At 48.3% G+C, this 27,750-nt stretch overlaps 13 protein-coding genes across 13 annotated transcripts; 10 read left to right on the top strand and 3 right to left on the bottom strand.

Moving 5' to 3' along the window:
- Positions 1-857: 857 nt before the first annotated feature.
- On the top strand, positions 858-2,535 carry N7473_013400 (uncharacterized protein; the record flags this gene model as incomplete). Its single annotated transcript, XM_057159339.1, has 3 exons — positions 858-1,132; positions 1,313-1,584; positions 1,643-2,535. 3 exons carry the CDS (start codon positions 858-860, stop codon positions 2,533-2,535), a joined length of 1,440 nt encoding a protein of 479 aa, XP_057002075.1.
- A 1,147-nt stretch (positions 2,536-3,682) lies between these two features.
- On the top strand, positions 3,683-4,599 carry N7473_013399 (uncharacterized protein; the record flags this gene model as incomplete). The annotated part of the gene is made up of 5 exons (XM_057159338.1): positions 3,683-3,765; positions 3,833-4,055; positions 4,100-4,159; positions 4,215-4,517; positions 4,552-4,599. 5 exons carry the CDS (start codon positions 3,683-3,685, stop codon positions 4,597-4,599), a joined length of 717 nt encoding a protein of 238 aa, XP_057002074.1.
- A 56-nt stretch (positions 4,600-4,655) lies between these two features.
- On the top strand, positions 4,656-7,541 carry N7473_013398 (uncharacterized protein; the record flags this gene model as incomplete). Its single annotated transcript, XM_057159337.1, has 6 exons — positions 4,656-4,752; positions 4,800-4,898; positions 4,957-6,445; positions 6,496-7,005; positions 7,054-7,245; positions 7,295-7,541. 6 exons carry the CDS (start codon positions 4,656-4,658, stop codon positions 7,539-7,541), a joined length of 2,634 nt encoding a protein of 877 aa, XP_057002073.1.
- Positions 7,542-8,020: 479 nt separating this feature from the next.
- On the bottom strand, positions 8,021-8,224 carry N7473_013397 (uncharacterized protein; the record flags this gene model as incomplete). The annotated part of the gene is made up of 1 exon (XM_057159336.1): positions 8,021-8,224. The coding sequence occupies one exon, from the start codon at positions 8,222-8,224 to the stop codon at positions 8,021-8,023; it is 204 nt and encodes a 67-aa protein (XP_057002072.1).
- A 547-nt stretch (positions 8,225-8,771) lies between these two features.
- N7473_013396 (putative CmcJ-like methyltransferase) lies at positions 8,772-9,746 on the top strand (the record flags this gene model as incomplete). The annotated part of the gene is made up of 4 exons (XM_057159335.1): positions 8,772-9,095; positions 9,149-9,321; positions 9,434-9,606; positions 9,658-9,746. The coding sequence occupies 4 exons, from the start codon at positions 8,772-8,774 to the stop codon at positions 9,744-9,746; spliced, it is 759 nt and encodes a 252-aa protein (XP_057002071.1).
- Positions 9,747-9,892: 146 nt separating this feature from the next.
- N7473_013395 (uncharacterized protein) lies at positions 9,893-11,194 on the bottom strand (the record flags this gene model as incomplete). Its single annotated transcript, XM_057159334.1, has 1 exon — positions 9,893-11,194. One exon carries the CDS (start codon positions 11,192-11,194, stop codon positions 9,893-9,895), a length of 1,302 nt encoding a protein of 433 aa, XP_057002070.1.
- Positions 11,195-16,340: 5,146 nt separating this feature from the next.
- On the top strand, positions 16,341-17,840 carry N7473_013394 (uncharacterized protein; the record flags this gene model as incomplete). Its single annotated transcript, XM_057159333.1, has 5 exons — positions 16,341-16,628; positions 16,693-17,047; positions 17,120-17,427; positions 17,493-17,741; positions 17,793-17,840. 5 exons carry the CDS (start codon positions 16,341-16,343, stop codon positions 17,838-17,840), a joined length of 1,248 nt encoding a protein of 415 aa, XP_057002069.1.
- A 1,282-nt stretch (positions 17,841-19,122) lies between these two features.
- On the top strand, positions 19,123-19,908 carry N7473_013393 (sulfotransferase family protein; the record flags this gene model as incomplete). Its single annotated transcript, XM_057159332.1, has 1 exon — positions 19,123-19,908. The coding sequence occupies one exon, from the start codon at positions 19,123-19,125 to the stop codon at positions 19,906-19,908; it is 786 nt and encodes a 261-aa protein (XP_057002068.1).
- A 476-nt stretch (positions 19,909-20,384) lies between these two features.
- Positions 20,385-21,546, top strand: med6 (mediator complex subunit MED6; the record flags this gene model as incomplete). Its single annotated transcript, XM_057159331.1, has 3 exons — positions 20,385-20,475; positions 20,534-20,898; positions 20,980-21,546. The coding sequence occupies 3 exons, from the start codon at positions 20,385-20,387 to the stop codon at positions 21,544-21,546; spliced, it is 1,023 nt and encodes a 340-aa protein (XP_057002067.1).
- A 757-nt stretch (positions 21,547-22,303) lies between these two features.
- Positions 22,304-23,144, top strand: N7473_013391 (LOG family protein; the record flags this gene model as incomplete). Its single annotated transcript, XM_057159330.1, has 2 exons — positions 22,304-22,338; positions 22,463-23,144. The coding sequence occupies 2 exons, from the start codon at positions 22,304-22,306 to the stop codon at positions 23,142-23,144; spliced, it is 717 nt and encodes a 238-aa protein (XP_057002066.1).
- Positions 23,145-23,402: 258 nt separating this feature from the next.
- pre5 (proteasome core particle subunit alpha 6) lies at positions 23,403-24,329 on the bottom strand (the record flags this gene model as incomplete). Its single annotated transcript, XM_057159329.1, has 3 exons — positions 23,403-24,041; positions 24,117-24,228; positions 24,292-24,329. 3 exons carry the CDS (start codon positions 24,327-24,329, stop codon positions 23,403-23,405), a joined length of 789 nt encoding a protein of 262 aa, XP_057002065.1.
- A 389-nt stretch (positions 24,330-24,718) lies between these two features.
- Positions 24,719-25,349, top strand: N7473_013389 (Vps55 family protein; the record flags this gene model as incomplete). Its single annotated transcript, XM_057159328.1, has 3 exons — positions 24,719-24,757; positions 24,822-25,035; positions 25,216-25,349. 3 exons carry the CDS (start codon positions 24,719-24,721, stop codon positions 25,347-25,349), a joined length of 387 nt encoding a protein of 128 aa, XP_057002064.1.
- Positions 25,350-26,005: 656 nt separating this feature from the next.
- On the top strand, positions 26,006-27,533 carry N7473_013388 (uncharacterized protein; the record flags this gene model as incomplete). Its single annotated transcript, XM_057159327.1, has 2 exons — positions 26,006-26,057; positions 26,119-27,533. The coding sequence occupies 2 exons, from the start codon at positions 26,006-26,008 to the stop codon at positions 27,531-27,533; spliced, it is 1,467 nt and encodes a 488-aa protein (XP_057002063.1).
- Positions 27,534-27,750: the final 217 nt, after the last annotated feature.

Raw genomic sequence — 27,750 nt, 5'->3', positions numbered from 1 at the left:
TCAAGTCAGAAAATGTGGAATGAAATCTAGATCGCTCTGCCATAGGCAGCCACATATAACCTGGCTTCGTCTGCCTTCAGAGATCGCTCTACAGCAAATAGATTTTCACCCATCACGTTCTGAAAGGCCTCCAGATTGTTTGGCTTACGAGCTTTCATACATGCTATCAACCCTACGTAAAGAATAAGCTTTTTCTTTTTTGGTCCCTACCTATCCGCTCCGACAGCCGGCATCGAGTAGGGATCGGTAGATCTGACCTGCTGAAGCATGATATTGAGCTGCATAACAGGCAGAGATAAAGAAGAAATAGGGACAGAAATGTCAGCAACAGAGATATGAGATTCGTCAGCAGCCTTTGAGGCAGTGGAGGCCTATGTATAGCATAAGGGGCGAGCAGATTGTCAGATACAATGCAAACCCGGGCATAACAAACTGTGCAGAATTGGCCAAATAGCCAGGCACAGACGCTAATAAATTAAAACCCTACCGCCCGGGTTGTCTGCGCCCTGCTGAATTCGTGTTGAAAAAGAAACGAGGCGAATGAGGCTTCGGCCCCATTCTCTCATTTACGAGGCGCGAACAAGTCACCACTAGTGCCCGGGTAATGGCTTGGATTAAAACTCAATCACCTCGCACATCAATTATATCTGCTCACGGATCACCTTGTCTTCGCCCATCTATGCTTCCGGGCTGTCACTGCTGAGATGTACAAAGATGAGCGGTAGAAGCCCACAGCGTCCTCTTCGATCGAAGAGTACTATCAGCACTACCTCTACCACGTTAGAAAGCAAGCCAATATCGTATACACCAAAATGTAAGCCTTGGATATTGAATATTGCGATCGTCTGACTGACAAAATGTTAGGTACGGCGGAAGAATACGTCAAAGCCATCGCGCATCACTCTCAGCAATCCAGCGCTGAGACCTTGTACCCCGGGGAAATCTATGAGACGCTGAAACGATTTCTTGAGCACAAATCCAGCGATGAATCCAGTAATTTTGCTTGGCTCGTCAGCCCGAGCAGTTCCAGCCAGCAGACTCCATCCGACAAGCAGTCTCTTTCGGACAAGCATTCCATGTTTGACACTACTCGAAATCCTGGGCGCTCAGAGGGATTTTCTGAGCCCGATCCGTGCGTAGAGGCTTTAAAGAGTAACATCGAAATATCACATCCGCAGGTTCTATTCTTACGTGGTCATCCTTCACCTAATTGGATCTCGAAGATCGGCGCCTTTTGTTATGCAGATCCCGAGTTATTTCGCTGGTTTCTCAGGTATCGCTCGGAACAAGGTAGCGACTGTTATTTTGACAGCGCACCGTCGGTTATGAGTAATATGTTTCGCTTCAAAATCTTTACCATCGGATCCAGAAACCGTCGATATCGATCATCTCAGGAAGAGATAGATTCCTTGCGCGCGAAAGCATCCAGTGATCTTCATCGATACCGGGCTGCATTGAGAGGTACTTGGATTCTAGACACGGGAGTCTCGATTGTGCGGGATCTTCACGTACTCGATGAAAGACACTGTGTCATAGAGCAGGAGATTGTGATCTCTATATTCGAAATCGGGAAAACTTGGATGGGTAAGACTCGACCCCTATAACGATAACAATGCACAGATTTGCTGATGATAAATTATAGCCATCGCCTGTACAGACGCAGGACACAACTTCACCCAAGGGCCACCTCTCCCATGGTTGAGGGATGAACCACAAGGGCTGCCAGTTACACTTCTTCCCATAATTCAATACAAAACGAGGTGCGCGCTGAAATCCCGCAGCATCAACGACAGTGACACTGGGTCGGCCAAAGAAAGAAACACACAAAGCCTTGCTATTTTTCCAGAAGGCTACGGACGTGGTCTAGATTGGTCGCTTGCAAAATCAGATCGCTTTCATATTTTGTCAGATGTGTTCAGGCTAGCTGCCTTTTCTCAGAAGCAGCTCCTGAATGTGATGAAGGAGAAAATCCTCAACGAAACAGACCGGCTGTCACTCAGTGATGAGAACCCGACCTTGACCAACTTGCTATACTTTCGAAACATTCTTCAAGATCAGCTAAGCACCGCTTCATACATGCTTCAGTTGACAGACGACCAAACGTGTATCCTTCAAAATGGTCGTCGATCTATATCGACTGATCAAAAAAGTATGACCGATTGCAGCCTGGCTGAAATGCACAGTATATTTCAAGACTTGCACTCTCAAGCGGAACTCCTATATGAGAAATGCAATCAAGGGATGACAGTCATCAGTAACAAAAGCATGCTGGCAGAGTCACAACGCGCCATTCAGCAGGCAAAGTTGGTCACCAAGCTTACAATCGTTGCTTTTGTTTACCTGCCGTTTACATTTACGGCTGGTTTCTTCGGTATGAATTTTAGGGAGTTGGGAAATGGTTCCATATCCTTATGGATATTCTTTGCGGTATCTTTACCGTTGATGTTTATCACTATGGCGGTTTTCATTTTGGATGAGCGAAAGATGAAGAGCTTCTTGCGAATCTTAGGTTTTGCAGAAGAGGAGGATACATAGGTGGCTCGAGGGCGTTGAAGGACGTTGAACTTGAAGTTGGAAGTTCATATTATATATTGTTTAGAATTTGTATAACGAGACATTTACTGTTGCTTCGCAGTGGCAAATAGCGGCAATAGGAGAGAAGGCGCAATTCACATACATGTTTGCTGGCTGAAACCCGAAAAGATGCATACAATAGGATTCGATAAGCCTGAAATCCCATGAAGATTTCTGAGTCTTCTTCCTAATAACGTGTTAGAAAATTAAATGGGGCGCAATGGGTAGACTGTCAGGATAGATTCTGAACGATTAATTTAGGAGATCTTCCAGAAGAGATTGAGCTAAAGTACACGAATCTTTGAGACATTTTAAGTCCACGAGTGAGCGAGAAGTTACACGGCTTAACTACTCCTTTTTCGGTTTAGCCGATATCGGCCATTACGACTCCTCTCCTCTTTGAATTTGATCCTTGCCATCCTTCATTACTGCAAGATAGCGTAATGAATAGTGACAGCGCCCACGGCACTGCTGGCACAGGAAGCGGAGAGAGAGAGGGAGACTGAGTCAAATTGGTCTATCTAGAGCATAAAGACGAAGACGACTAGGAGAAGAAGAAGAAGCAGAAGGGAACAGAACAGGGTCTATAAGGCCCTAAAGCACAAAGGAAAGGAACAAGGCCTGGTCCTGACAGGAAAACCCCGGCCTGCTTCATGCAGGGCCAAAGAAGACGACAAACCCTGCAAACCCTCGAGGTCAAAGGGATCGAGTCATCAAATAGCTATTTGAGGCAGCCTTGAAAGTGCGAGCCCTCTTTATTGAAAGGTGCTAGATGAGGCTCTGCATCGTTAAGGGGAGGTACTGCGGGGTCACCGGACTCGGACGTGTCACACAACATTCTTATCAGAGCATCCTTGACCAGTCGCGTCGTGTCCTTTGCCCATTGGAGAATTCATGGACAGGGATGTCGCGTCATATGATATTGTTAGGGAATCCTTGCCGGGTCAGCAACCAGTTGCGGCTCGAGCCGGCGGGGCACGCTCGAGGCCCCATCGCGAACCTAATTGAAAAGGGCGATTTAGAACTACCTTCGTTGTGGCGATGGTTATTTCTTGATCTATACTTCCTGTTTTCCGGGAACCAGTGAAGACCGGTTCTAGAAGCAAACATGGCCGAACCAGTGTCAAGCACCAGAGCCACCCGGAGTGGAGGTTTGCAACAGATTCATGTCGGTCCAAAAGTCGGAACACTGTATGTTTCGACCTTCTCATCAATTATTTCGCACTCACGGATAAAGGATGATAACTGAATACAATAGTCTACTGGCCGTAGGTGGAGTCGGAACAACGCCTCCAGAGCATTGGACAAACTCAAAAGGCCAGCTGTGGTTGGGCACACTAGACGCAAAAAGTGCTCCTGACATCGGTATTCTTTCCTTTCCGAACAAACTTGCGGCAAATGGTGTCCTTTCTGGAAGAGATGTCGAAGATGAGGGCGCTGCTCTTCTAGGCGAGTTGAGCCGCCTCGTCGAAGATGATACTGTGCGTCTTCCCATTGGAAACCAAGGCAAGACTGATTGCAATAGGTCATCAATACTCCAATATTGCTGGTCGCCCACAGCTTAGGCGGATTGATTGTGAAAAGGGTATGTCTGTCTTATGAAAGTCATGATGCGTTGACTGAATTCTGCGGTTATCTAGGCCATATGTCTGGCAAAACAGAGTCCGAAAACCTATCGCAATGTGATACGCAGGATTGCTGGCTTTGTCTTCATGGGATGTCCGCATTCATTGTCTCACGAACTGAAAGACTGGGTTGGTGTCGAATGGATCCTACAGAAATTCACGAAGGGGAGAAATAATTCCCTTGATACGCAATGTGTTCAAAGTCTGGCCGTGGATTGCGAGACTTTCCGAGTCATCCTCGCCGAAGACGAGAAGCATGTCTTGACAGTGAGCGAAAAGAAGGGAATGAGCAAGCAAGTTATTGGGAAGAAAGTTCTAGTGAGTTTTCTCCTGGGTTTTCTCATATCTTCAGGGCGATACTGAAGCAAAAAGTTTGTTACCCGAGATTCAGCAACAATAGGCCATGATCGAGAAACTGTCTTTGAGGATGAATCCAATCACCGAGACCTTTGCATGATGTCCGGTGGGAGCAAGGTACTCGACCGGGCCTTCCAGTCTATTTATTTAGCACTGGATGACACAAGAAAAGCGATCGCAAAAGAATCTCCACGATGTGTGTTAATTATCCCCTTTGTTAGCACTCTACTCACAGGATATTAGACGCCAGACCCTCTATCTTCGATGAGTCTACCGTCAGAGAGCAAAGCAGCGATGAAGAAGACCTCGAAAACGTCATGATTCATCCTAAATCTGCATTCGGTAAGTCGCAAAATTTTGCGTGCGAAAAAGTAGAATCTGCACTGATTATCCTTTTTAGGCCAGAACCCCCTCTCAACGATAGGATCGTCAGAAATCGGATCTACAACACATAATGGGTCATGGTCCAAAGACGCTACCGCGGGTAGTGATAAACTCAACCCGGATCTCATATCAGCCTTGAAGGACTTTTCCGTGGAACAGCGCGACCCTGTCTTACCTTGCAAGTTCATTCCATTGCCTAGAGATCCCATCTTTTCTGGCCGGGAGGATACACTCGCAAGTATTCGGCAAGCCCTTCTTTCCTCGGTACAGGAGCCAGAGGACTCGTCCACCAGCTCTCTCGGCGAGATAATTCCATCATTGAATGTTTACTCTCTCTGTGGACCAGCGGGAATGGGGAAAACTTCCATTGCCAATGAGTTCGTCCACAGATATGAGCGGGAGTTTGACGCCGTCTTCTGGGTCGCGGCTGATGAAGAAACAAAGCTCTTCAATAGTTTCAGAGACATTGCTCTCAAGCTTGGCATCGTCAAACCTTCCGAGGCACAAAACTTGCCAGCGATTCGAGAAACACTCCTATCATGGCTCGCCAATCCTCTCAGATCATATGAGCATATGAATCACGTCAAACAAGAAATGGCATCTTGGCTTATCGTTTTCGATAACGTGGACCACGTTGATACGCTCGAAGAATTTTGGCCGAAGGATGCTGCCGGCTCGGTTTTGGTTACCTGTCGGGATCCATTGATTAAGAGCTCCCTTTATCTGAGGAACTCCGGAACGATTGTTCCAGAGCTCTTAGAAGAAGAGGGTATAACTCTTCTTCTTCGACTCACTCACCGTGAAAGCGATGAAGATGATCTCAAGCTTGCGCCTGAAGTTGTTCGCGCCCTTGGAATGTACCCTCTTGCCATTGCTCAAATGGCTGGAGTCATCCTAGCTCGGGATCTCAGCTTCACTGAATTTCTCCAAATGTACTCCAAAGACTCCGAGCGGAGGCAAATGCTTGGAATCTCAGAAGGACAGTCAGCGTCTCTTCGCAGATACAATCAGACCCTCGGTACTGTCTGGGCCTTGGATGACTTGAAAGAAGGCAGGGCCTTACTAGAAGTCATCGCCTTTCTCGATCCTGATAGTATCCCTGAGTCACTTCTTGAAAACAACTCAGCATGCATGGACTGGGATCGTTACCCCAAAACTTCATTGGAATACTCCAAGGCTCGCTCGGAACTGCTTTCTAGGTCGCTGATCTACAGGAATCGGAACAAGAAGACCTTACGTGTTCACCGGTTGGTACAAGGTACAGTCCGAACTCAGATGAACGATGCGACATTCAACGAGGTATACTCGAGAGTGTTAGATATGCTTGGTGCTAGGTGGCCAAGAGTCTTCAAAGGCTTCGGGAATGTGCAGACCGACTGGCAACGAAATTCGGAGCTCTGGGCCCACATACTATCATTATTCAAGTATCGAGATCGTTTTGACCCGGCTGCTGCTGATCTTCCCATTGCAATCAAGCGGATGGACTTCACTCTGGATGTGTTAATGTATGTGAATGAGGTAGCTCACGTCATGAGAAACCTAACAATTTGTATAGGTTTAGCATTGCAGATTCCCGATTCAGTGCTTCCCCGACGATGCTCGCCTTTTTCAGCTTCTTGAGAGATACAGTTAAAGAGGAAAACCCCAGCTACGAGTTGCAGATGATTGATGCAACTTTTCACTATCGCCGAGGAGAGCTCGGGTTGCATATCAATGACCACGAGTATCCTTTGCCTGATTTCAGCAAGTGCGTGGAGCAACTGGATGTTTTACTAGATGATGACGCCAAAAAAGCCGACTCGTACTTTGGGGTCACGGTGAATGAGCTCGGCTGTGCCTATCTGATGAATTGGAAAGATGAGGAGGCTCTGATCGAGTTTGAAAGAGCGACCACTATTCTGCAGGGTTTGAAGAACCCCTCTGCACAGGAGACTACCATGGCTCAGATCAATGTGGGCTTTGTTCGCGGCTATTTCGGACAGTACGATGAAGCTTCGCGGATTTTCGACGCTGCATTGAAGGATCGTCATGTAGAGCTTGGCCCGGATGACTGCTCTTCTTTCGTGTAAGTGGGTTTGAATCGTCTTTTTAGCTCAGGTTCTAATGACTTCAGGAATGGCAAACTGTATTTGGGGTGGGGGAATGTTCGCGCTGCGCAGGGCCGACTCGACGAAAGCTTTAAATTACACGTCAAATGTCTGGAACATTATAAGCGCTCTGTTGGAAATTTCCACCACAGAACAGGCGACGGATGTGTTAAGGCATCAGACCATTTCTCACGCACAGGAGACGGTCCAACAGCACTGTAAGTTCCACTGTTCAGATCTAAATACAGGACCAGCTAATTCTCGAAGGGCATTACTCGACCAAGCCCTCAAGATCTTCAAGCTCGACGCGTATCATAAACCAGAAGCTGCGAGAGCTCATTACAAAAAGGGAAATGTTCTGAAGAAGATGGGCGAGGAGGCCAAAGCTGAGCAGGAGCTGGACGCAGCATTGGATACCTTCAACAGCATTGTTCCCCCCGAAGACCGTGTCGAAAGCATTGATGATTTGGACGACGAAGATTTTGATCATTGGATCATGTTCTGGTCTCGATGAGGATGGACTTGCCATTTGGTCCTGCGTACGACTACCTAATGAATTCACGAAATCCGTTGAGTGAAATGATCTAAGAAACTTAGTTTGAATATGAAATTGAATATGAAATTGACTTCCTTTCCACGCTAACGTGCTCATATGCAGCCCAGATGGCCTGGCAGACTATCTGGTAAGAATTCATTGCAGTAATCTTGAACTATTTTGACAAACATGCTAAAAGGAATTTGCTTGCCATACGGCTTCCTTTTTACCATTTGCAGAATTCTGAAGCATCATGAGAGTTTATAAATTGGATAAATTCTGGGAATGCTCTCGAAGGCTAGTTACATTGGTCTGGCCTACATCTTCCAACAAGAGGTTCCAAAATTGTATCATCGGTAGCGACGGGCCTTTAATGTGTCTTGCGCGTCAGAGCCATTATCCAAATGGAGATCTTCATACTTCGGTCGACTCTGCTGAGACTCAAGGTATTGTCATACTTATTTGCCTTTACCAGCGATCTGTGACTCGATCTGTTGCTTGGCGGCAAAAGTGGCAGGGGAGCTGGTTCCGAAAACGTTGCGGTTGAGATTATCATTGCCGTTGTTTCCCCAAAGAATCATACGACCGGTGGAAGCCTCTTCGGGAAGAGGAGCATACCACTTCTTCCATGGCTGGGTACGTTGATCAGTGGAATCGTGCATGTTGATAGAGCTTTGTTACTCGCACATTAGAGCATGTTCCGAAGTTCTGTTGGAGTGACTTACGTCTAAGATAAAAATGCTGGTGTCACGGAAAGACGTTGAGTTAATTTTTCGGGGCGAAACACTACAAATTTATGCGAGAGTACAAGTTTCGAGCCTCAACGGGAAAATGACACACATGCTACTACCCCGCTCCATTCCGCCTTTTGTGGCAGCTTACGTGCAGAAGGATTGTCCGGATTGAAAACCGTGGGGTTAATGCATATGCAGTTTGATCGCAAACAAAACTAGATAGGGGAATAGATCCGCGATCCTGTATTTCTAACTTTGTCATTGGTGGCTTCTGTCGCAAAGCGCGGAAGTATAGAATAAGTATGACAAGAGCACTTCCTGATAAAATTAATCTACCATGCTTCCCGAGTCATCGAATACCCAAAACAATTACACAGCCCAACTCGACTTCAAAATTTGATAGTAAACATATTTTTGGGAAGCTATGGCCATATCCAATGTTCCAGAGATAGTTCCAAAAGACGTCAGATCGTATATGACGTTCTTATCGAGAGATAAGCGGTACCAGACAGAAAAGCCATATGCGACTGACTTTCCTGTGGATGAGATTGACGACGCAAAGATGACCAATCACATCTTTGACACTCGTCCCGTCATCTTCCACGATGCAAGAGCTTCCAAAGAGACTTTCACCTTGGATCAGAACGGATTTTGCTTCATCGAGGCGAAGACTTCGCTTCAGGCAGAAGATGCTACTTCCGAGAGAACCGAGATTATGGAGCAGTATATGCAGGAAATTGTTGGCATATTGCGAACCAACCTTCCGCAGTATCAAGAAATTAAAGCCATGGACTTCCAAGTATAGCATAACTTGTTGACTCTAGTTAAGCTGAGTGCTGATCGATTGAAAAGGTTCGAAAGCGACATCAGACTTTTCCCAATGGCGAGGAGCGCCGAGCCGAGTTCGCTCAACCATCGACAATGGCTCATACCGACTTCTCAGCCCGGGGAGCATTTCTGCGGATGGCCGACATCTTTCCGGACCAGACGTCATATTATCAGAACAGGAAATTCGATTTGATCAAGTATGTATACACCCAAGCATTGTTTTTTATCTCTTGACTAACTTCCCTCTCGTGTATGGCGCGTCTTGAAAGGGCCAAATAACGACTGGCCTTTGGCTTTGTCTGACTTCAGCCTTATCAATGCTGAGAAGGATGTCACCACGAATGATGCTCTCCATTATAAACGAGTGGGAGAGAATTCGCTACTTCATCATGACGAGGCGCATCGGTGGTACTATCTCAGTGATATGAGAGAGAATGACTTGATCGTCTTCCGGAATGTTGATTCGGAAGGGGATATGCCTCGTAAGTTGTTCGAACTATTCGTGATGCCGAATCTTGACTAAAACTTCAAAGGTGGCTTCCATGCTTCGTTTCACAATCCTGATTCGACTGGCGACCTACGCCATAGTATAGAGGTTCGACTCGTGGCCTTTCATGATTGAACATTTGTGCTTGCCAAAGAGAGCACATTAGCTTCCAATCTGAGAAGATTATTGAGAGTTAGATTACTGCGATAACTCCATGACACGCATTTCTTTTATATTGAACAGGTTGTATAGTCAACGTAAACTCATCACATCGATCACCATCAAAAATATTCCAGAAATTTGCGGATCCTCTGCTCCTCTGTCATGGTCTGAAACACCTCGACTTCTTTCTCTTTAATGGGAATGTAAGAGCCCAACATGCCTTCCGGTATTAGCGCCTGAAAATCAGCGTCTTCCTTGAGTGATTCCAGCGCTTCTTGCAGACTACTCGGCATCCTCTTATCAACTTGGTACTTGACACGACCTCCTTCATCGAGAGAATGCGGGAAAACCTGACAATCCTCCCAAATCAGAACCGCCCTCTCGCGAATTCCGCTCAAGCCAGCCAGTAAAACTGCCCCGGTAAACAAGTATGGATTTGAAGTGCTATCCATCATACGGAATTCCCAGTGCTGATCACTTATTTTGCGGACTGGTAGATCGCGGTTTTCAGTACCAAACCCGATCCACGCACCGGCCGCGTCTTTGACAGTGCGAACATAGCCGTCAAAGTTGGCCATTCCAAAAGAACAAATAGCTCCCATATGTTTCAAAATTCCTGCGAGGAATTTATCTGTGTATGTTGGCGCTAGCTTATCAACGGACATGTGCAGGTGGATACCATTAGTCGGCCCGTCGAGGAGTGGCTTAGGAGCCATTGTTGCCTTGATGTTGTGTTTGATGAAGACTGTGCGGATTGTTTCCTGTGCTAGAATAAGCGAGTCGATAGCTTGAAGGGCCGGCTCATGACTGAGAGCAAATTCTATCTGATCATGAGTTTCAGTGTGGAAGTGGTGTATGTTGATGGATGATTTCTTGAAAGAGTCGAGAATCTCTTCAACTATGTCCAGCGTTTGACCACGCAACCCAGAAGTCGTCTGATAGCTGTTCAGTCGGTCTAATTGATTGAGGGGCTGGTAATTCTGGCCTAGGAGCATGACCTCAATCTCAAAGCCGACTAGTACCTTTGTGTCGTATTCTCCCTCAAGCTGCGCGAGTGCCCCGGATAATAGCATACGCGGACACTTGTCATATGTATCTTTAGCTTCCTTGTGCTCCAAGAAACACATCACAGAGGCGTGACTCGGCCTGAACCCGCAACTGCGTAGCGAGGACCAGTGGGGACGCAAGATCCATGTTTCAATATTATTGCCGATCGGTGAAGGTCTTGTCGAGACAGGAAATATCATGCTCACTTGCGGAATAAGATAATTATCAAAGCCCTGGGCTATCTGCATGCATCGCGCAACGGGAACGAAGCGAGCGCGTAGAATACCAGAGAAGTCGATCCATTGAAGACGGATGTACTGAGTCGACTCGTTCTTTTGGAGAAACTGTCGAAGATTTTCTTCATCCGAGAGCATTTTGGCCTGTCTGAATAGCAATGAGATTTTGATGGAAGTGATTTCTTAAGATGGTATCGCAAAATGAGGAGAGTGTGAGTGTCAGCGTGAGGCTGAGACCATTGAAAGGGAGTAAGACAATGGCTAATCTAGCGGGGTATTACCAGTCACGTGGAGTACGTCAGTCCAAAACACAGGTCTCTATCTTTGCATGTACTGAGCTGGGCTCATTAGAGAAGTGAATTCAGGACAGAAGATAAGATCGGATGTCTTTTAAGCTTGTCAGGATCATCTGCCTAGGTTCTGTCTGTTGGCTCGCCCCGTCGATGATGATGCGCCTACTAGGCTGAGCCTTCCAGGACATATAGGATCTCGCATCCATCTTTCCTATCAACATCTTGGTGGAAGATTCTCATTGGGAGCATACCTCTACGCGTCCAAGGTAAATAGAGAATAATCTAGTAGATCGAAAATAAAATTTAACCTACACACACAATCTTGTCACCCAGCGCGTAAGGCGGGTATTATGTTCGGATCGGACAAAAGAGTGGATGATCAGCTCAAATATATATTCTCAAAAATACTTACGACCCTCACAGGGTATGTCCAGGGCACCTCTAGTGGCTTGTGTCATGGGCCCGAAGTAGATCCATAGCAAATCAAAATAATTATCCAGGAACTTAATCTATTCCCGGCTGTTTTCAGCCATCTGTCTGTTTTCCGAGTCAACAGGGAATTGGTCTTGCTACTTTACACATCCACGAATGGAACGAACCTATTGGGTGAATCGTGATATGACTTCAAGATCCTATACATCCAACAGTGAACTTTAAGTGGTTTTAAATTTCTTGAATAAAAAAGCTCTTACTGTATTGGAAGGCTACGCGATAGAGCAGAGGTGCCCACCGATTGTCAGCATTGATGCCAGCCCCTTAGATATCTTACATCCTGTATATTTAAGAGGCCGAGGCTTCTCGCACGCTAATCTGTGCTTTCGCACGACAGAATATTCTATTTTCAGATATAGTAGAGAATGGGTACACTAGAACTTTGATATCTAGAGTAGAGAATCGGTTTTACAATATAGATATGTATCCTTTTAACTTGTCTTTTACAAAAGATCTTTCTGAAGTCTTTTGAACTACCTTTTTGAAATGTCTTTCGACTGTCTTCTAAACTATTTTCTAAACTGTCTTTTTAATAGCCAAAGCAAAAGGTTTAGTAGGTAGTATAAGCCCGGACATCTAGGTACTCGATGTACCCGAAAATAGAATGTAGTCACCTGTCGTGCGAAAGCCAAAGTTGGCGTACGGGTAACCTCAGCCTATTTGGATCATGAATCGCTCTCTTACACACTCTCCTTCCCTTCGTTCCTATGCATAGCTCTTTTGCTGAATGTTTCCACGGTGGTTGACCTCCGTCGCTTCGTATCTGGACGTGGCAGAAGTACCCAAATAAATGACGTGCCTCAGACCACCTGGAAAATATGTGAGAGCTTAGGTACTAGCCCATTAATTATCTGCCATACTCAGTTTCCCTACCTGGTCTGGCCTGTGCCTGCGCCTGGTCATTTTTTGAGTTCCTCCTATACGCCAGTGCTTCTGAAGAGGCTGGTCTAACAATAAGCTGCCATGATTATAAGCGGTTGTTACTCAAATTGCGACATGTTCAGTTTTTTAAACTTACTCATTGAAGCCCTCCTTCTAGTGCGTTAAGCTTCTTGTTCTTCTTGCCTTTCGTCATGTCCTTCTCAGCTCTTTGCATTTTCTTTTGATTGGTTCGACTTGCAAGGCTTCGACCAAGCATGGCAACTGGGTCATTGCGCCCATTCTGCTGCAACGGAGGAAGTACTCGAGAAAGAGGAGCAAGAAGGTCACCGAAAAATGCCTGTCTTGCTTCAGGTGATATACCATAGGAGCTTGTCCGTGGACCAGGCGGCGGGGCCAGACCGACTGAAGCTTCCACGTCTTGCGTCTTTCCAACACTAAACGATATTAGAATACTGGCCGAGAATATAGAAGGCTCTGGGATAGGAGCTTATAATTACACAAATAAAACCAGTTGACTATGAGGGAAATGCAAGCCCCACACCTCCGGGCTCATTGTAGAGAAAGCCGTAGCTACAGAGGGCCCTTAAGCCTGCCGGCACACACGGACCCACGATGCCTTCAAAGCGCACTAGACTCGACTCATTCCTACTATACCTAACATAGGCCCATCAAACTCTCTTAATCGTCAAAACAGTCAATTACCCCTTCCAAACATCTCAAGGAATGAATATGACAACCAGACCCGTGCCACTAAGCTGAATCTGCATCGTAACATCGCTCCGCCCAATTCCTTAGCTACTTAACCCCAGCCTCCTAGGCCTGGAATTGATTGTAAATTTCCTCAACAGAAACCTCAGTCAATTTACGCTATTTGAGCCGCGTAAATCAGTTGTGTAAATATCCACCGGTGCACTCATGAAAGGAACAAATCCATGAAGTTCAACCGGGCATAGTCGAATATCGTGCAGGGGGTGCTCGAGTAAATTATGTTAGGTCTCGCGGGCTATTGCTAATCCAGGCCTCCTGATTTAGCGCTATAATAGACCGTAGTCTTAACCAGGATTAAACAAGATAGTCTTCGCAGGTTTTCGTTTACACGTCACAGTACAACAGGGGTCCGCATGCAGGCTTAGCTACCATGACAGCTTCAGAAATGGGTTCGCTTAGAAATCATCATACCCAAACTAAGCAGCTGTACTTGGAAATTTACAGCAAGCTACACCACCGGTCAAGCCAAGGGACAAAATTTGGGTTCTTTATCCATCAATACGCTAAAAAAAGCTGGTGAGTCGATATTTCTATGCCTACCAAACAAATGTGCCTTTATGTACAAGGCAGCAATTGAAGTCTGTGCTCACAACCATTGTGTTCAAACTATGTACCATTGTCGCCCCTCTACTCCGCAGAGCTCGCAGGTTCTATCAAACCTGCAGCTACATGGCTACTAACCTACTCGGGTTAGACCCTCTGGCTACACGTATCCGTTAAATATTATTCTACGATACACAATTATGTTCCCTTTGGTCACCTTCATTACTAGTTGATACCAGTCTTACTTTATTCCGACAATTTCATAACGGGTGGGCCGAGCCGCCGCCGCTAATGCTGTCATCAAAAGGACAAGATGAAGAAGTGCATCTGTACCCCGGAGCCCGGGACCAAGCAAACCCGTGGGATCGGAACTGCAGCCGATCGAAATCTAGCAATATCACTGGCTGCGGCTATCTCCGTTGGCGTTCGGATCCACGTATCTTCAATGGTAATTAGGATGGCTGGCTGGACGTTAGACCCCGGAGGCTTTATGGGGGCTTGCGTGTCTCACATTTGGTCATTTACCTCACTTACCCCACTCATCCTTGGACGGTCGAACTTTTCCTTTCTCAGCTGCAGAAACGTCAACTGCAGTGCATAAGAGCTTCTCCACATAGACCGAGTCGAACAAGGTCTGTCCGTCAATCGACGGCTCAATTCGAAGATGCAGTGGTAGAGGCTACATTTATCTTTGCAAAAAAGGCTCCTGTACAATGACCATCAGCTCAATCAGCAATACCAAAACCCCGAAGAACTGTGCCGAGAAATCTTCGAAAGAGCAGGCTTGCAAGATGGTCTCTTATCATGACAAGACAGGTACTTTGCTACGACATTAGGCACTGTCGAACAGTTCCGGGCTCCATTTTCCCAGAACCCCTTGGCTCGTCGCCGAGAAAAAATGACGGCTACTGCGCACATCTCCACCGCAATGCGGAGACAATCCGTGGGATGGAATTCAAGCTGAACTATAATCACTTCTTGCGGATGCGGTGGCATGTCATCCTAAACCCTTCTCGTCTCTTACTGCGCTGCTCAGTGTGCGGCAGACTCCTACTGCATCGGCGCCACTTTCTCCGACAGTCATTGTTGTCTGTCCGAAAAAAAAGCACACGCTTCGAAGCAGACCGGCTCAACCGGCGTCTGGCCACTTCCTCGCTACGGTTTTCCCCACGTTGATTGGACGATCGAGGAAACTGGGAGGCATACACTACGAGTATCATCGAAATACCTGGCTGCAATCCGGCAGCAAATGGACCCAAGTCCATGCAGCCAACAACCCTAACAGCGGCACGAGGACAGATGGCTATATGGCTACAAGGTCATAGATACTCCATTGACTGTTATTAGTGGGTTTGTGATGACGGGTTTGCCACCGCTACCAAACACGCTCTGGCCGACTATATCAAGATGTCCGTAGATCATGCTAATTGCGTCGTTATGCACTGACAGCGATTCTGTGCCATTTGTGGCAGTCTCCCTAGGGTTGGGGCCTAGGGAGACTTTGAAGTGGCGTATGTTCGGAAGTCTAGTTGGTCGAATAGGAAAAGTGACGAAGGACGTAATGGAGCAACGACGATAAACAGATTAAGTGGAGTTTGACATAGAAAAGAGACCAGAATAGCTACAATTACAGATATTTATTCCTGCAGGATCGCTAGAAAAGTCAATCCTTGTTTTCCAATACATGTTACCGTTTACGGTATACATGCAAAACGTCCATGTAGTACAGTAGTTCCAAGCTATAGGTCGTGTAGCTAAGTGATTGGTCTGCACTCTTGTGGGGTCTCGGGCTTTAAGGCCTAGACATCTTGCGGGGACAAGCTCCACTTTATACTTCCCGTAACTTTGTCTATCGCCTGGCCCAGTTCCGGACGAACCGCCGCTCAGCCAGCCACGGAGTAAAATACTGGTTCTCGAGCGTACATAGGTGCATTCTGCGACAAACATCAAATCTAGGCTGAACTTACGGAGAAGACACGCATGCCTCCGGCGCTCGCAGGTGCTATCATTGGAAGGAGGGCCATAGACAGCTTGTCCCTGCAATTTTTCCAATCAGCGCAAGACGCTAGAGGCATTAGCACTGTGTGATAAACAGCAGGTGCTGGAATCTGTCTCGGTATCTCCGTGGGTTAGTATGAACCTGTCCTGATGTGGATATACGAAAATCAACATGGTAATGACTTTGTCGGGCTAGCGTGCTAGATAACTCATATATTTAAGGCACCCCGAAAGAAACCGAGACAGCAGTTGGTTTTCAGTCGAAACATTACTCCAATCGCGACACCTACTCAATATCTGATTCCAGCATGGACAACCTCCTTACTTTCAACCTGCGGGTCCCGGTGGGAGTCCAGGTAGTCTCCCATCTGATAAGTGAAAACACTATCATGGAGCAGTTCCTCCTCATCTTGAGCTCTACCCTCGGAGGATGCAAGTACGAGAGATATCGCAAAGAGATTGAGTCGTTCACCAATGGCCCCCTTTCTGGGCTCAGTCGGTTTGAGCTCCAGGGCGCTCTCACCCTCTTTGCAGGCAAAGTTGCGGATCAGATTCTGTCGGACTTTGTGCCCGAGCTGGCTGCGCTGACTGGAAAGGTATTCCCTTCTACTCTTTAACAGAAGGGATTATACATTAATCAATCTTCTCTCCACGTATTAGAACATTCAAGATGTCAGCATGCCGGTGATTGATAACGTCGGCAAAGTCAGCACCGCGCCGTCTGAAACTACACCCGAGCCTGTCCCCGAATCTGTCCCTGAATCTGCCCCCGAACCTGAGCCTGTCCCCGCCGAGCCTGAGACTCCTCCGGCCGAGGTCGAGACCAAGAAGCAGCTCAACGAGTTCGCTACCAAGAACCTAGCTGGCTTTCCTCAATTCTCTGAGGACAAGATCCAAGAAATTACTAGCCAGGCAGCCACGAACATCCAGGGCATTGCAGCCAAGTCCAACATCCCAGCAGAGGAGATTCCCAAGGCAGCCCAGCTAGCCTTCTACGACTTCACCATTCTCTACGGTCATACCTCCCCATTCCCAAGACAAACTGTCAACCTTACATATGAGGTGCATGTTACTGATAAATAAACAGATGACAGCGGCTCCATGACGAGTGAAACTTCCCGTATCCCGACGACCAAAGATACCATCAAGGGTCTGTACAAGGCTGCCAAGACGCTCAACCCCGACAACAAGTTCTCGATCCGTTCTTTCGAAGGATCAGAGTTTGATAATGTGACTACTGAGAATGATCTGATTGGCATCGTCTCGGACATGACGTTTGAGACTGGTGCGAATGTTGCCGGACCACTGAAAAGAAAAATCCTGGACCCATTGGCTACTGCTGCGATAGAAAAGAAACTGAACCCCACTATCGTGGTCATTATTACTGATGGAGATGTATGTCTCTCTTTTCTGTTCTTCTGCTTTCAATATTAGTGCGCGAGTTACTAACATCCTCTCAGCTCGGGAGCAGCGTACCTGAATTTAGCGCGCAGGTCAACAACTTCAAGTCACAGCTTAACAGTGTGAACAAGACTGGACCCGCTGTCTTGTTCTGTCTCTGCCGCGTGGGTAACGATGATTCGGCAGCACAGTCTCTCAAGGAGTTAAATACGGCTGCAGGTACCAAGGACATGATCTTCTACGGTGAGGATCCGATCGACAACAAGCTCCAGAGCGTTGGTGGAAATATTGATACTTATGTCGGAGTGGTGAGTTTTAGTTCTCTTCTTTGTTGATGTGGAATACGCTAACCAAAAAAGATTATTTCCGACTTGATTAAAGCTATGGATCTTCAGACTATTAATTAGTATGCTTGATCTGTCCAGACAGGGCAATGTTTGCACACCATTCGGTCGGTCTGTATATCAATTCATACGCCTAGTGAAATGAGAAATTATTTGGCTTAGGTTCCATAGCCATTTGAAGCCCTTATGAGCACGCCACCACCATGCAGGAGACGCATGCACGTATACAGCTCGGTTTAGGATATTTTGACTGCTCGAAAATTCAAGAATCTCTAGCATAGCAAACATGGCATTCTGATAAAGCACTGGTTTAATTCCTACCAATACACCATGTACTGAATTATACTCCTTGGACTCGCAGTGCTGTACAGCAGGCTTCAAGTCCAGGACAGTTTCAGGAAGAAATCGCTCTGATTGGTAGTCACTACGAGCCTTAGAGTGGGCTGCCGCCCTAAATGGTGGAGGTCACTGGGCACCAAACAAAGCCAACTGGGATTGGTCCCCTATCATTAAAGGGTGATATCCCCCAGGCCGGTACCCTTCAAGTCTCTCAACCTCCTCTACCGGTGCATATTGGAAAGGAAGTGGACAAGATTCAGCGCGGGATGAGAAGTCGTTGAGAGTCGTGGTCGGCCTGCACACGAGTCCACCAAGATAGACTTGCAAGGAATGAGAAAGATGACGCGAGGGCAATAGTTGCAGGTGATTATACGCCTGGCTCACAGTGCTTTTTTGACGAAACAAGTGCGGAAATCGTGAGCAGATCGCGAAGGCCATCGTGGAAAGGTTGGGGCTCAATTAAAGGTCAAGCGTTGAAGATCACGACTAATATCCTTTGTTCGGGAATCATCCCTTAGGGCGAGCGATTTGTAACGTAGCTCTATTGTTTTAAGGTCTTTGGCTTTTGATTGGTTTGATAGTCAAGCGACGTTAAAAATGGCACTGGATCAAGGGGTTAGCGCGTAGTACAAAAAGATCTTCCACATCAATAAGGTTCCAAGCTTAAGGGGGTCCAAATAAACATGGTCTTACTGTGGGTACTATTTTGATAGGTCTCCACATTTCTCGGTGTTCATACTTCCAACATCAGATATGTCCTGATGTCTTGGCCGCTCGGCTTACCGTTGATATTTAAATAAGCCAAACAGACCTTCCTTGATTGAAATGTGGAATTGTTCTTGGCTGCAGCCACATCTTACGAGAGCCTCCGCGTCGCCCAAACAAGGTTGATGTAGCGCAGGTAACTGTGGGGGCCGAAACACGAGTTTATCTCTACTTAAACCAACTCGGCTTCATTGAGAGATCCAAACTATTTATTACTGCTTCGTCCACCACCAAAAACACCATGGGTCAACAAGCGTCCGTCCCCAAAGCAGGCGCAGAGATTCAAGTCATTGGCGCCGGTCTCCCACGAACCGGGACTTCATCATTCAGCGCCGCTCTAGAAATGATTCTAGACGGACCTACCTACCACGGCGGCACTCAAATCTCACGAGGCGAACCTATCGAGATTCAATCATGGATCAAGGCATTGAAGTACTGGGCCAAGGGAGACCCAGCCAGTCGAATTGAGATGCAGAAAATCGTGCGCCAGCGATTACACGGCTATACAGCCGTCACCGACGCCCCATGTTCACAATTTGTCCCGGAGCTTCTGGAGATATATCCCAATGCGAAAGTGATTTGCACTGCCCGCGATCCCATCTCATGGGAAAAGAGCATGATTCAAGCACAAGGCTTGGCGATGGCTTGGTTCCTTCGTGCTGTTCTTCTTCCGTTGTCGGGGATGAGGCATTTTGTGGATTATACCGAACAGCTTGCTATACAGTGGGAGCGATTGTATGGTGTTCAAGCTGGTAGTCATGATCGTGATACATATGCCAGACATATCGCTTGGCTCAAGGAGAATGTGCCCGAGGAGCGTCTTGTCTTTTTCGAGGTGAAGGATGGCTGGGAGCCTCTTTGCAAGGTAGTTGGAAAGAAGGTCCCTGAGAATATTCCCTTCCCACACATCAATGATTCGGAAGCAATTGTGCGTACCGCTCAGTATCATATCAAACGGGGTTTGGTGCGATGGGGAGCAATTTTGGCCCTGGTGTCTGTTACCGTTGGGTACTGTGTGATGAGCTAAGTTGTATTATAAGTTTCTGTTTTAGTCATATTCAACGCTTTGTTGTGGACATAATGTCAAATGAGTGATCTAGCAAGTAGTTGTGTTTTGGAGTCCATTAAGCTTCCTCCATACTTGGGACCGCGCAATAGACGACGATCTACTGAGACGGATCTGGCCGTTGCCTTGGGTTAAGTGTTACACCTGCCAGCACCGCTCCAATATAGTTTAGTAAGCCATCGAATGATGTACAGGAATCCTGAATGAGCAGAAATATCCAATCCTGGCTGTGGTGGTGGAGGTTGTTGAATGACGCTAGCGGCTCCACACATAAGCTCCGATGCAAACAAGCTAAACTTGCTTTTCCTCCGCTCCCCGATCACCAGTTGGTCTCAGACACCAGCTTCCCTACTCCTTCAACACAGTTCGAGGAATTATTCCCGAGCTAGCATAACTTGACACCAAGGGGATTGACCTTTTCATCCACTCGCGCCACCATGGCTGGCCAGGCGGCTCCGATGGAGGAGATCATCTGGAGGTCTCCCCAGCACGTGCAGATGATGGGGGGTTACCTACACTCCAACAACAGTATGTCTGCCGCTTTCAAGCTAAGGCGAACTCGCTAACTATGATTCACCCTGATCAGTCCTCTTTTACTTTGCCGAGTCTACCTTCTTCGACCCCCAATCCAACAATGGTATCCTTGCGACTCAAGCTACCTACAACGAGTCCCTCCGGCACGTCGTTGAAACGCGTGCGACATTTGAGGGCAAACTGAAGCAGATGCAAGGCCTGGAATTCATTGTTTCGTTTGACCCTCTCGAGGCTGCGGCGCAGTCTAATCCGAATCGCTTCGACTTTGAGCCGAATAATATATGGGTGATTCGCAAGCAGGAACGGCGGAAGCGGAGTGGAATGGAGGATGAGGTGACGGTGATTGCGACTTATTTCGTGGTCGGCGACACTATCTACATGGCACCGTCTGTTGCCAGTGTGGTCGGCAACCGAATTGTAAGCTGCAACCTTTGTGGCCTGGAACCGGCCTTGCAAGTTGTTCGGACGCTGAATGCTAACTCGCCCTTTTTTTTCCAGCTCACTGCCGTCACTTCTCTTTCGCGACTCTTAAAAACAGCCTCGACCCTCCCCACATTCACACCATCCACAGGGCACACATATCTACCACCCACAGCCCGCACCACGGAACCCGGTCAACAGGCCTCTCAGCAGAGCAAGGAAAATACACCAATGCCCGATGCCACTCAGTCCTCCGCTGGCGAAACACAATCCACAGGCAAGGCCGGTCTCGGTGTCACGACGACCAGCTCCACCTTCAAAGACACCCGAAACTTGGCCGAAGCATTCCACCTTTTCACCAAATACGGGGATGAGTTCATGGACGAGCAACCCTTAACTGGAGAGCCCGGCTCTTTTATCTTGTCACGGGTCGGCGAGAGTGATCGTGCAGCTGGTGCCGCAGAGAAACCCGCTTCCAAGGCCACCCTAGGCACGGGTATGAACACACCCTCCGGGCTACGAGGACGATCGACTACCCCGCAGGTTCGAATCGATACACCAGGGAAGGCGTCGGAGAAGAGCAGCGCCCCACCGACTCCGGGCGATAGTAAGGGGAAGAAAAAGAAGAATCGGATTGCGAGCTGATTTGCATACTTAATGATACCCGTGATGTGTTAAGGCGGAACACAAGCACATTTTCTATATGGCGTCTGGATGGTATGAATTAATAGAATTTACGAAATCAAGACCCTACTTATTTCCATTCAACTCTCATTTTTAGACATGTCCTTTGTCCCGGTTGTGTCATTGTCGACCTATCAATTTCGGCGATGTAGATAACTCCGTAGATGTACGTACAGTGGCAGTTCAGGAATTCGAATCCTGAGGCCAGAGAAACGGCTCACCCAGGTATGGTTTTACTTCATGTCCTTAAAGACCTCTGTTTTCAGGTCTTTCTAAAGGTCATTTGAATCGTCTTTCTTGATGGCTCAGACACCATCTCTTTTTTAGTCCTTTGACAGAGGTTCAAAGTCATGGTACCCCGCTATATATGTAGTAGATCTACATAGTGGTAAGTCAAGGAACGATCCCATTCAGCTCCTCCATTCCAGAGCCATGCTTGGTCGACTCCCAACCCCTGGAAACCAACAAACAAAGCAAAAAGCGCCCATGTTGGAACCAACCACGGGTTCGCAAGAGCCTACGTGGTCGTCCCTGCATCGCGTTATCTTATCGGAGTGGGACCGCATCCCAGAAATGGCCCTCCGCGGCCTCCAACAGTTCTTCTCTTGCCACATCATAACACTACCACTTCTCTTCTTTCTGCTTCTCAAAAAGAGGGATACATTCTGTATATATACCTACAGCTTCACACATACTTGCATCTTGAACATCATCCATCATGGCTGAGAATAAGCCTGCCGTCATCTGTGTTTTGTGAGTCATACCTTCCGCCACCTCGCTCAGTATTGCTTCGATGAAGTGGTTGTATACCTCCTGGCCGTCGAGGCTACACGATGAGTACTAGAGCTAACTAATCCCCTCTTACGGGGGTATCTAGCTGCGGCTCAACAGCAGGCAAAGACCCAGTCCACCTCGAAGCAGCCCGAGCTCTCGCCTACGAGTTCCACAAGCACAATGTCCAACTCGTCTACGGCGGCGGCACCACAGGGCTCATGGGCGAGATCGCCAAGACCCTCGTCTCCCTCTCCGGTCCGAAAGCAGTTCACGGCGTTATCCCCCGCGCTCTAGTCAAAGTCGCCGCCAAGGGCGTTGAGAACGGCACGTCCACCCCCGCCGAAGAGGGCGGCAAGGCCGCTGAGCGAGTCCTCGCGGAGTCCGCCGTGGAGGGTGAAGGGATTCCCGAGTCTGAATACGGTATTACGACGATCGTTCACGATATGCACACGCGTAAGCGGATGATGGCTACAATGGTGCTTGAGGGTGGACCGGGTTCTGGATTTGTTTCTTTGGCGGGTGGGTTTGGTACGATTGAGGAGGTTATGGAGATGACGACTTGGAATCAGTTGGGTATTCATCGTGTTGGTGTGGTGCTGTTGAATATTAACGGGTACTGGGACGGGTTGCTTGCTTGGAGGCGTAATGCTGTTGAGCAGGGATTCATTTCGGTGGAGAATGGGTCGATTTTGGCAGAGGCCCATACTGTCGAGGAGGTTGTTCCTAAGTTGTTGGAGTATCAGTGCAGCTGTGATCGGATGCAGTTGAACTGGGGCGAGGAATAATGGCTTGCATTTGTGGATATGAATCATCTCGGTGGAATACGGTTTGCTTTGGGATGTGCTAATGTTCCTGCGGGTACTGGTTTAGAGATATCCAGATAAACCGGTAGACCATAGAATCCGCAGACTTGAAGAACAAAACAAAGTCAAGGCCCTTCGGGTATGAATAGAGTAAGCATGAAATGGAGCACAGTTTGGAGAGGAAAAACACGGCATAAGCAAGGATTTCATGTCTATGCGGAATCATTAAAACCAGAGAAATTATGAATCAACCTCCATCGACTCGTCCTCCACAGTACCAGACGCTTCAGATCGCTCCAAGGCCTCCAGAAGCGGCACGGTCTCCTGACCCTCGTACAGCTTGAAGCTCTCGATACGACCCTTGGATCCCTCAGGAGCCAACCCAATCACACCAACAGAAGTATTATCCACCGTAAGCTCCTTATCCTGCGAAAGCGTCTCCTTAAGAGCCCGCAGACCATGGTTGATCAGCTGGTCACGACTGCAGTCCGCAAACTTATCGAGGTTACGCTCCAGGTATGTGCGCGCCATCTGGGAGCGAGCGCCAATAGCACAAGCCACCATCTCATGGATCAGACCCGAGGGTTGGAACTCGAACAAGTGCGGGCCAGCCTCGTCGACACCGGCCACGAGCAGACCCACGCCATAGGGCCGCTTGCCGTAGTGCTGGGTATTGGTTTGCGCGCGGTCGCCGATCTGCGTGACGATGCGTTCCAGCGGGATTGGTCGGCCGTAGGTCATCTTGGAACCGAGCGATTGCTGCTTCATGAAGTTGGAGAGGACGCGGGCGTCTGAGGCCAGGCCGGCAATGGCAATGGCCATGTGAGAGTCGATCTCGATGATCTTCTTCTGATAGGAGGAGAGTTCTTCGGCATTACGCTGGTTCCCGGGGTTGGGTTAGCTTCTTGTTTCTGGTGTGCCCTGATGGCGTTGATTGATAAGTGTAGGGCGAACCTTGAGTCCGACCAGGACGGCATGTGTCTTGTTCACCAATCCCACAACGACGGATCCTTGCTTCACAGCCTCTTGTGCATACTCGACCTGGAATATCCGACCCTGTGGAGAGCTGTTACGAATCTCGAGTTAGTACGTTGCTGGTTTCTCGCGGACTAGCCGGGGTAGGTCTTACAAGGTGACAGCATCGTTGTCGTAGTTGTTTCTGAACATGGCGGCAGGAGGTGATAAAGAACGAGAAAGTTATAGAGGAGGATGAGAATCCTTTCAATTCAGCGGGGAAATAGAAAGGAGGGCAATAGAATGCGCGGATGGAGCTTGGGGATGAGATGGAGACGCTGGAGCCAGGCAGGTAAGGTGACGCGGTGTGAAGCATGAGCTCTTGCTGCCTGAGGCAACAACACCCAGTGACCTTCAGGCGCCAACGTCACTCGTTCCTCGTCCATCTCCGAAGCTCACTCTCTCCTCTCCCCTCAATCCCTGCCAATGGGGCTGCCATTCTCGAACTACCTCTGAGATTTCCGTCTGAACTGCGCGCTACTATACCCTAACCGAATCTCTCCTATCTCGTCGAACCGGGCAATTTCGGCGACTTCGCAATCATGGCAGCTGGACTCAAGACCATCATCGCGCTCTCGTTTGTACGTAACCCCACGCTTGCTAGCTTGAGACACATGGGTAGGACTGCTTTCTGACTAGATATAGGTGCTCGCGATTGGTTTCCTACTCGTTATTCTCTCCTCCGCTCTATGGCACAAGTACTGGCCCCTGTTGGTCGTTGCCATCTATATCGTTGCGCCGCTCCCCAATTGGATCTGTGGACGATGTGCGAACCCAGATGATTTCATGGACAGCTCGAGCAATTCGGCCATGGACTTTGGACGGTTTATGACTGGATTCTTGGTTCTGGCCGGTATCGGTGAGTTGCCCATCCTATTACCGCCTGGCCTAGCGACAACATACGTCGAACAGTCATTGCCTGGACAATACCATCATTCTCTGAAATTGGTCTCGCATGACTGTGATGACTCAGTTGCTGTGACTGTCCGGTGGTTATCCATCATCCCGACCTGATCTGCTGACATCCTACTCTCTCTAGCACTCCCCGCAGTTCTGGCACACAGCGGAGCGATCGAGATTCCGGCTATGATCATGTCCATCTTTGGCGGCCTATTGATTTACGGCACTATCATCAGCTTTTCGATGTTTTTCCAGGAGCAGGAAGAGTTCTGATTGTTGATGACTGGATGGAATATGGGTTGTGTGCCTATACTTTCTTTTGATAGGCTATAGGGGCTCGACGAACATCCAAATTGCCTCCATGATGACCTTTCTTTTGCGCGATTAGTTTGATTTTACACGTATCCACGATATTCTCGGAGCGGGGGAATGGTTTTCTAGCGTCAATTGCCGCTTGATGGTTTTAGCATGTCTTTGACTATGTTACTCTGGGTGTATTCTAACGCAGTGTATATATAGAGTATTTTTGATGGATTTTTGCTTCTACTCACATAAGTAAGCTATGTACGATTTGCTCGTTCGATGATCTCTGCCTCGAATCTGGAGGCAGAACGAAGGGTCGCCGTAATGCTTCGGCCTCATTCCTTTTGACACGGTGTTCAATAATTTGTCCAGATACCAAGTATTAGCTTTCCTTCCATTCCTCTAAGTATGACTGAGAATATTTCTCGACGTTTTGTCGGGCCTTCAAACATGTTAGCTATTTCACCAAATTGGCGTTGATCTATAGTTTCACGTGACGTCGCGCGTCATAGCGCGTTGCGCCGACAAGCAATTGTCAATGATGAGACGCATCTAATTGACCGCTCAATACTACCAACAACACAAGGACTGCCATGGAGGAGCAGTCCGAGTGACAGAACTTTAACATGAATATCTGGTCGGGTTCCATTACCTTGAACCAAGACCGCCAGCTAGAAGGTAAAAGCCTTCGACGCGCCTCGTGACGGCCATGCCCTTGGCTAACCTTGATACTTACTAGGGATCCGCCTAGTCGACCCGACCTCCCACTGGCAATGCGACATATCCAAAACTGCCAAACTCGATCTTCGAAGCTTTGTCAATCCCGCTTTGATCCCACTCTATGCCCGAGCAGGCCCCAACCTTGAACTACACACCCTGAACGCGGGGACGTCCCAATGGCTCCAGAATAAGTTGGCGGGAGCTATATGGTTGAACCAAGATGAACTGGAACTTCACCAGTCTGTGCAATGCCCCGTCGGCCTGCTGGTCAGTGTCGACGGTGTCCCGGTGAGGAATACCAGCGTTGTCACGACGGACCTCTTGATATACGGCGTGTTGTCGACCGCGACGTCCTGCGCACGCCCGCCCACCCCGCCGAACTCATCGCCGTCTGATGTCCCCGGACAGCCCAATTCCTCTCCGGGTAAATCATATCAGCTGAGGATATATGCAGCGCCGCTATCTAAGTCGCTCCTCACTCAGGCGCAGGCCTTCCCATCTCCCCCGCCAAGCTCAGATGAAGAGCGTGCCTCTACCCAGGCTGAATTCCTCCCGGATATAAACTCGCCCAGTCCAAAGCGCAAGCGGGTAGCAACTCTGTTCGAAGTTGCCGCCCAGCACCACCGGCGCGTCCGCCAGCGCGGCGGCGAGGCCGTCTCCCAATTGATGGCCTCGTCTCGACCATCGTCCGCATCGCAGAATCCCCAGACGCTGCGGGTAAAGCGCGAGCCAGAAGATGACCCGCCGAGTTTATCAACACTAGACCGACTGGCAGCACGCAGGTCACGCTCCGTATCGATTGGAGCAGGTCTACACAGACCGGCGAGCAGACTCGGTGCACGGGGAGCTGGAACCCTAATTTCAGTCCCTGGTTCTGCTCCAAGCGCAGACCCTCAAAAGCGCAATGCAACACCAAATCCCTTCCTAGATCCTCCATCCCGCCGTGCATCCCAGCACGTCCAACCTCCATCGCTCCTTTCAACCTCAACATTCGAAAACGACCTCACAACACCAAGCTCCCCACCTAAATCCGCAGATGCCATCATCGCCGAAAACAAGAATCTAATCACCCGCACGATCCTTACTTGTATGAGACTATACGGCTTCCACCGCACCAACCCGCGCTCTACATCCTCGTCATTCTCGAGCAAGTTGAACCCCGCTGGTTCCGGGTCTACTGTAGACGCGGAACAAGATACCCAAAACTCAACACCGGCACCGGAGACTCTCCGCGCGGAAACACCTGCCCCGGGAGCCGCTGCAGACGATGACGAGTTCAAAGCCATGTATCATGCAACGTACAAGGCTTCTGCGTTCGCGCTGCGCAAGTATCTGAAGGATGCGGGTGCTGGAGTCTCGCCTGTGTTGTTGGAGAAGGGGAAGGCTATGACTTGTATTGATGAGTTGTTAAGGTTGTTTTGTGAGGATCATTGACCTGGTTCTGGATCTGGTTCTTGGGATTGGGGTTGGGATCTGGATTGGGGGGTATGCTATATTATGAGAATATGAACTTGCATTATCTTTTGTGGTGTTTTGTGGAATTGATTAATTGGATATGAGTCTTGTTTTGGGGACTGAGTTGTGGGATATAACGATGATTTGGTTTACTTGTTAGGCGTTGGGTGATTATACCCTGTTGAAATGTCATTGA

This window comes from Penicillium subrubescens, assembly GCF_028828155.1.
Source record: "Penicillium subrubescens strain IBT 31985 chromosome Unknown utg000014l_segment0_segment0, whole genome shotgun sequence".
NCBI classification, from domain to species: Eukaryota; Fungi; Ascomycota; class Eurotiomycetes; order Eurotiales; family Aspergillaceae; genus Penicillium; species Penicillium subrubescens.
This window is presented reverse-complemented; position numbering and strand designations above follow the sequence as displayed.